The sequence below is a fragment of the Anarrhichthys ocellatus genome, unplaced genomic scaffold (assembly GCF_004355925.1).
Source record: "Anarrhichthys ocellatus isolate YVR2014 unplaced genomic scaffold, GSC_Weel_1.0 scaffold4, whole genome shotgun sequence".
NCBI lineage: Eukaryota > Metazoa > Chordata > Actinopteri > Perciformes > Anarhichadidae > Anarrhichthys > Anarrhichthys ocellatus.
The window spans coordinates 5,468,959-5,476,064 of record NW_022280034.1 but is presented as its reverse complement, the minus strand read 5'-3'; the positions used below and the strand labels follow the sequence as shown (position 1 = coordinate 5,476,064).

Genomic DNA, 7,106 nt, shown 5'->3' with positions numbered 1-7,106 from the left:
GGGTAAAGGCCTTGAAACTTTTTGAAAGTGGACATGAACTGACGTCGTTTGTGAGAAGGCGAGGGCCCACGTGGTCTGTCATCCCTGTATCACAGCACAGTTGGGAAGCGTTCACATCTTCAAGCTTCTCTCTCTGTTTAGTTGTTGTCTGTGAGCTTCTGTAAAGCCTGCTAGTTCTCATTATAAAAGTTCTCAGTGTTGTAACACTAATTAACCTTGATCCGTGTCTCAAACTATGCCGTGTTGGGTCTGTGAATTTGAGGGAATTGGGCCGGGAAAGTCCTTGGATTTGATGTTGAAGGTGGTGTGGAAGCCCTGTTTATCTGAAAATGTTCAGCCTTTTGTATTTCATATGGTTGAAAATAATGAAGTGTAAGTGTTACCAAGGAGAAATGTGTTCCCTATTTTGATATCACTTCCTGTGGTAATAAGAGTATGAACCAGGACATAAAGATGATGCAATAAGTAAACAATCAACATAAATAAGAGATAAATCAACAGCATTTGATGTCATTTCAAAGAGCAGATGTCAAGACCATAATCATAATTAACACTTACTTTATTAAGCTACTAATTCATTCCCGTACAGTAAGTCCTCCAAATGAACTTAGACGTGTATGTCATACTTGCTTTTACTTTTAGCTGAAGTCAGCTTGTTTGCAGTGGGATGCTGCCGGGGACCACATCCCATCTCTCTCCTCCTCTACAGATTTTAGTTGTTGCTCGGCCAAGCTTTTTACCGTAATCTTGCCTGGGGTAAATGCGCCCTCGCTCAATTTACAGGGAGCGGGCGGTGACCTCTCCAACGAGAGAAAAGCCATCACTTTATAATACGTTTATCCCATCAGATGAGTGATGGACCCTTTCTCCACTCGAAAAGACTCTTTAAAATATAGATGTGTTCATTGTTAAAGATATTTTTACTCATTTTTTTTTTTACAGAAGTACAAAAAAAATAGTAGCGCCAGAGTTCTATTTTTCTTTCCCCATGAAATGATGTGTGATTGTGTTGCTGCATTTGGAGCTGTAGGATTAGGAATGACCTTCACCCTTCACAGTTTCCCTGTCCCTCCCCATATCTCCAGTACCGTACACAGAAACAAAAATGCACAGATGACTTCGAAGCAGTCAGGGACTTTTAAGCTACATTCTTCTCTGTCTTTCTTTTCCTCTGCGGTGTCAGCCGGCAGCAGACGAACGGAGGGGGCTTCGTCCTCACTCCATGGTGCGCTCCTTCACCATGCCCTCCTCCCAGAGGCCGCTGTCAGTGGCTTCAGTCAACTCCATCTCCTCCGACAACTCCCCCTCCAGGCCCGGCTCAGATGGGTAACACCGAGTTTACAGTTCTTCCGGGCAAAAAATACCTCACATCCTCCTTGGCTTTTGGTCATCCCATTCGAGCAGTTTTAAGAAATTGTTTTTGGATTACCGTCTAAGTCTCAGGCCCCATATTTAACATCGTAGAAAGATTCATTTCATTTCAAACCTAAGAGGATTCCTGAGGATGTGCTTATGCAGTTTTTCATTAATTAGCTATGCCTTTTTGTGAAGTTCATGTGGACTGTCTACCTGACACAGACAACACAAATCCATACCAACTTCATGAATCAAACATTTATGCTGTTAACTATTTCAGTTATTCCTGTTTGGCTGTTTGATCTTTACTTCAGGTTTGCCCTGGAGCCTCTCCTGCCAAAGAAGCTGCACACCAAGTCTCAGGACAAGCTGGACCGCGATGAGTCCGAGAGGGAGCGCAAAGAGAAGAAGAAGGAGAAGAGGAACAGTAAGCACCAGGAGATCTTTGACAAAGAGATGAAGACCACCGAGATCCCTCTGCAGCACGCTGAAGCTGTCATACTGTCAGAGACGGTACTGAAAAATGTGACCTGTACAAGGAATTCACCAATGTGTTACTTTCTCTCTCTTCCTTTTTGTTTGTCCACTTTGTATTCTCCTGCTCCTCTCTTGTACTCCATCCGACGCCAGTGCAATGTCAAGTTACTGTTGGTGTTCATGGTTCACAAAAGAAGAAAGCAGGGGTGATGTTAAATGCAGGGAAGTGGGAGAATCTGATACGTGCACAACTACAGGCACGTATTGGCACCAAGAGCACAAAGTGGTCTGGACTGGCATCTGCTCTGCATTGCAATGCGTTTTAAGCCTTGTGCTCTCCCTTAAGCAGCATCATTATTCTCCTACTTCTTCTTTGTGTTATTATGTACTGGTTTGTGATGCCCTTTTTCCACTGTTTCTTATTGATTCCTGTTTATTTGTGGTTTCTAAGTGTCAGGAAAGTTGAACCTTAACCTTGAAACAAAACTGTGTGCATGTAACCAGTGGAAATTCTACATTTCCTGACAACGTGGAAGTTTATTTTGAAGAGACACAGTGAATGGAAACTGGCACGCCGTTCTTGACACTTCCAAAGCTGGCGCTAGAAGGGTAACTAGAGTGTCATAGTTTGAAACATAAGGGCCCCTGACCAAGCATCTGTAATTGATGAGTTGGTAGTGAGAATATGTTGTTTGTTTAGTGCCACCATCAGGCCACGACCGTTCTTGTACACAAGAATAATCCAAATCTAACGGGCAGTTTACGATATGCTGAGCACAATCATGCTGCCATAAATAAGTAGTGCATCACCATAAAATTTGCTCTGCATATTCATGGTCTTCAGAGGATGAATCCTGTTGATTTTTTACCCATCCTGAGACTTTTCTCCCCTCCCCCCTGTCCTCTTTGCACTCTACATATCACTATCTCCCCCCTCTCTCTACTGTGCTCATGTCCCTCTTCAACCGCTGTGTCCATTACAGCAGAGAGGTATAACTGTGCTCTGCATGGCCAGTGGGAATTCTCACCGGCTAACGGCCTTAAGATAAGGGTACGAATGGGATCCAAAAGAGGCCCCTGGCAGTGGTGGAGCCGTCTGCCTTGTGATAGGAACCTCTTACCTCAGGGGTAAAGAGTAGAGCACCTAGGGGTCTCTGGTGGTTAACAAGCAGTTGTAGCACATAGTTTTAGTTGAAGTTATCATCTGGAACGCACAAATCGAGAAAATTGCTTTTTCACCCTGAATGTCAGTTTTGTGTTTTTGTGTTCAGGGGGGAGGGGGGAAGCATTGCATCCCATCCCTGTATGAAGTGTGTTAACATTTCCAGTGTCTCCCTTGTGGCTGAGTTTGAGTTTGGCCAATTACAAAGATGTTTGTTAATGTAGCCCGCAGTGTGGAGTAGCCCTAAGGACACATCTTTTCATATTCAAATTCCTGCCGTAATAAAGCTGGGACAATGCGGTCTTGCATGCAAACAACGATTTGTAACCACAAATAAGATATTGCAACCCAATGAGCACGTTTATCCAAATGGTTTCTCCTTTAGGAACACAAATAGTCGACTCAATATGCGTGTGGATTCACACACAATAGTCCCAGAGGAGGTGTGAAAGTAATTTTTTCCGGAAAAGGATATTTTATTGATCTTCTGTTATATTTCGCCATGGACTCGACTCATTTGCCAGAAAATACATTTTGTTCTCAGTTCTGTTTTTATTGACTTGTGTAATTTAAGTTGTTTCACTTTGAGCGCTCTGTTTGTGACTCGTTCCCTGATAGTCTCTACGTCTTGTTTTTGTTTGTGCCTGATCACACAGATCAGCCCCCTGCGGCCTCAGAGACCAAGGAGTCAAGTTCTCAGCCAGATTGGGGGAGACCGGCGCCTCTCCGTGTCCCCTGGACCCCCTTCTTCTTCTTCCTCAAACTCCTCCTCCTCACCGGGACCCCCGCCCATCACACCCAGGAACAAACTCTCCTTTACCCTGCACACTGTTTCCAGTATGAGCAATCCTACTTTATTCTCACTCCCAGTCACACACACACACACACACACACACACACACTAAACAAGAGGTTGTATCATCTCAGTAGGTCCTTTCTGCCTCCCTCTGACTTTGTTTTACATCTTGCATCACTGCTACCACATGCTGTAGTACACGATGATTCTCAGTTTGATTTAAAACATGGCACTATGTGCCAATGTTAGCATGCGTAGTTTGATGATGAATGTGAGCTGATGAGCGCCCTCTTGCACAGGTCTGGAGCTGAACGGGATGGGCTGTTCTGACAAAGGTGAAACCCCGCCTCCGCTGCCAGTGAAAGGCAGCAATGCTGATTACGGCAACCTGCTAGATAATCAAGACTTGACGAGTCCCTCGACGCCTCCTCCTCCCCCGCCACATCAAAGGGTAGGTGTTATAATTAGCTCTGAGACGAGCTCCTTAATGATGCATGGCACTTATAATGAAGCAAGAGGCCGCTACACACACTTGACGTCCGGTTCAATCTCCTCCACTGTCCCCTGCCCCAGTACTCCTGTGCTGATGTGCGTGCGTTCATGTCTGTGTGTCTGTTCATGCATGTTTCACACTCTCATGTGTGCGTCTTTGAGTGTAGGCATCGGTCAGTTATCAGCAAGGGCCCACGCAGGCCTGTCCATCCCGCTGTTATTTATATGTGTGTGTCTCCCCCCCCCCCTCCAAGCCTGTTCGGTGCTCAGAAGTGATTGATTGGATGATTACTTTACCTCTCGCATCCATCAGAGGCTCTCCCGCTGTTAATCAGCGGCTCGTCTCTCCCTATTTACCGACGTCTACGCCAGCCATCCTCTCGCCCCGCCACCGCGTTAACTAATCTTATTTATCCACTGTTCCGGCCCGCGGAAAGGTAGTCAAACGAAGCCTCTGCAGACAAGTGTGGCAGCGGGCAGACAGTAGTGTAGGGAGAGCAGATGTTCAGAGGCTGAGCGACAGCCGCTCTTCATTTACAGTCCTCGATAGAAGCAGAGGTGAGGTCATCGAGGAGCATTAATCCTGGTCTGTTGTTTCTGATATGAACTCAGGTGTCTTAGGAAGGGCATATACTGTAAGTGGACAGAAAAGCCCCAATCTGTAATTTGACTACATAAATATGGGAGCGATGGCAGCTTTAAGTCCAAAGAGTTTTGAGTTAGTGGAAATTGTCTTTATATGAGAAAATGGTAAATTCAAGGTTACTGTTTTGTCTATTTGCAGCACATTCCACCTCCTCTGCCCAGCAAGACTCCTCCTCCACCTCCTCCTAAGACCACCAGGAAACAGGCCTCCATCGATTCAGGAATTGTACAGTGAACAAAGGACCAAACAACACACTGACAACGCATCAAAAACAAGTTACCGCTCCCACCAAAAAGCAGCTGTTTTTACCCACACATTCCTCGCTCCCTGTCCCAGCTTGACAAGATGAATACCTCACTGCAGCACGCCCCTTCTTATCATGTTTTTTTTTTTTTTTTTTTTTTCCCCCCTTCCATTTCTTCCTATCTTGTTTTGCCTACAGTTTGGCAGCAGGGAGCATGTTGCATAGATGACTAGTCACTGAATTCATTGATGCCGTCTACGCCCGACACTTCAAAACTTTATCGCGACATTGTGTTCAGACAGATAAGCTTGGACCAACAGCTTTCCAATACTGACCCCACTCTCAAGTCTATGGGAGCACATAGCTCATTAAATCTCTTTTACTCATATTCCCACTATGTACAGAGGTTTGTATATATGATTTTATTTTATTTCAGGTTTTTGTTTTGTATGTGATTTGATCGTGCTTATTTTGTATTAACGTATCATTATATTAAGTGGCATTTATATCAAACAAAAAAAAAAAGGGCTTGTAGGTTTTGAATTGGCGGGGACTTTACCGAGTTGGTATATGACAACCTATCATGGATTTTATTGGTTACACTTTGGAGTGCACATACAACTAACTCCTATCACATTATCATTGTTCAGACCTTGTCCTAGATTGCTGTAACCTTGGTTTTCAATAATATTGACTTTTCTCAATTCACTACTGACATGACTTCCGAATAAAACTTTCAATTGTATGTATTTTTAAAAGAAAAATGTCCGCCTCATTATTTCTGTCTACAGCGAGAGATGCTGAAAATAGATGCGAGTGTGTTTCTATATTTCTCAAATCCAAGACAATCCGTACACGTTTCCTCGCTGCGACACTCGGTAACAAAGCTTTCTGCCTGCTTGATTGACAGCCATCACACGCATGCAAGCTGCATCGTTATCAACACGGGCGTTTGATACCGGGACGTGTTGCGCCACGGAATGACTTCTATCTAGGCTAGTGCAATCTCATCTACATAATGTGTCCGCTCACCATGCCATCGTTTCTCTATTTCAAAGCTGGAAGTGCGAATCTGGAATGTGGCCCATATTTGAAATATGGTTTAGTAGCGTCGATGAGCCAACAACAGCCACAGGTGCCAGCTTTGTCCTTCCTTTATTCTGTTTTTATAGAGACTGCTGAAGGTCATACTTAAATGTCTCTATTAAATATGGTGGTTTCTTCACTCTGGAGTGTAAAAACACGTCGTGTGAATAAATTCATCATTATTTATGGTTTTGTTTAATTTCGTTGTTTGAAGATTATAGATTGGGTGTCATGGCGTTCCCTTCGGAGACGCACAGGCTGACAAGTTTGTTCTCAGCTTTCTATGCTTGATGGGATTAATGTATTTTGACTGCAAATGAATGATTGGAGTTTGAACCACTAACTCAGTGTATAATTATCTGTTGTGCAGCAGCTTTAAATTGAATTACTCTTTAATTAGTTTAGTAATATGTGCGTCACTTTGGGTGTCGGTGGAATAACTTGACTAATATAAAGTTCAGTGACAGTGATCATTTTGGCTGGGACGAAGTTTTTTTATTCTAATGTCTTTCTATACTGTATGTCTAAGTGAGGTGTTTTACATACTTTAAACTATCCACACAATCAATTTGAATAATTGTAAGGAAACCCTTTGATTCTCACCATTCCCATATTCAGAAAACTAAATGGACATATAGAGTGAATATATAGTGAGGGTTGGGGGGAAATTCATACAGCATCGTATCGCAATATTTTCCATGGAAAGTATTGATCTCTATTATCTAAACTATTAATTTAGCTTTTTTGTTCATGGGTGAAGTCGGGACTTTGTAGGCTGTAATACAAACGGTCTGGTTTGTCGGGTGCATGATACAACGTTAATGACAAGCCTCTGTGACAGTGTTGG

The 7,106-nt window shown here is 43.5% G+C and overlaps 1 protein-coding gene across 2 annotated transcripts in view; it reads left to right on the top strand.

Moving 5' to 3' along the window:
• dock1 (dedicator of cytokinesis 1) overlaps positions 1–5,931 on the top strand; it is a 156,755-nt gene extending 150,824 nt beyond the window's left edge. For both annotated transcript variants that reach the window (XM_031842849.1, XM_031842848.1), the window contains 5 exons: positions 1,184–1,326; positions 1,671–1,869; positions 3,652–3,832; positions 4,091–4,242; positions 5,068–5,931. In XM_031842849.1, the coding sequence (XP_031698709.1) occupies positions 1,184–1,326; positions 1,671–1,869; positions 3,652–3,832; positions 4,091–4,242; positions 5,068–5,163 (771 nt within the window). In that variant the 3' untranslated portion in view covers positions 5,164–5,931. The remainder of the gene's footprint in view (positions 1–1,183; positions 1,327–1,670; positions 1,870–3,651; positions 3,833–4,090; positions 4,243–5,067) is intronic.
• Positions 5,932–7,106: the final 1,175 nt, after the last annotated feature.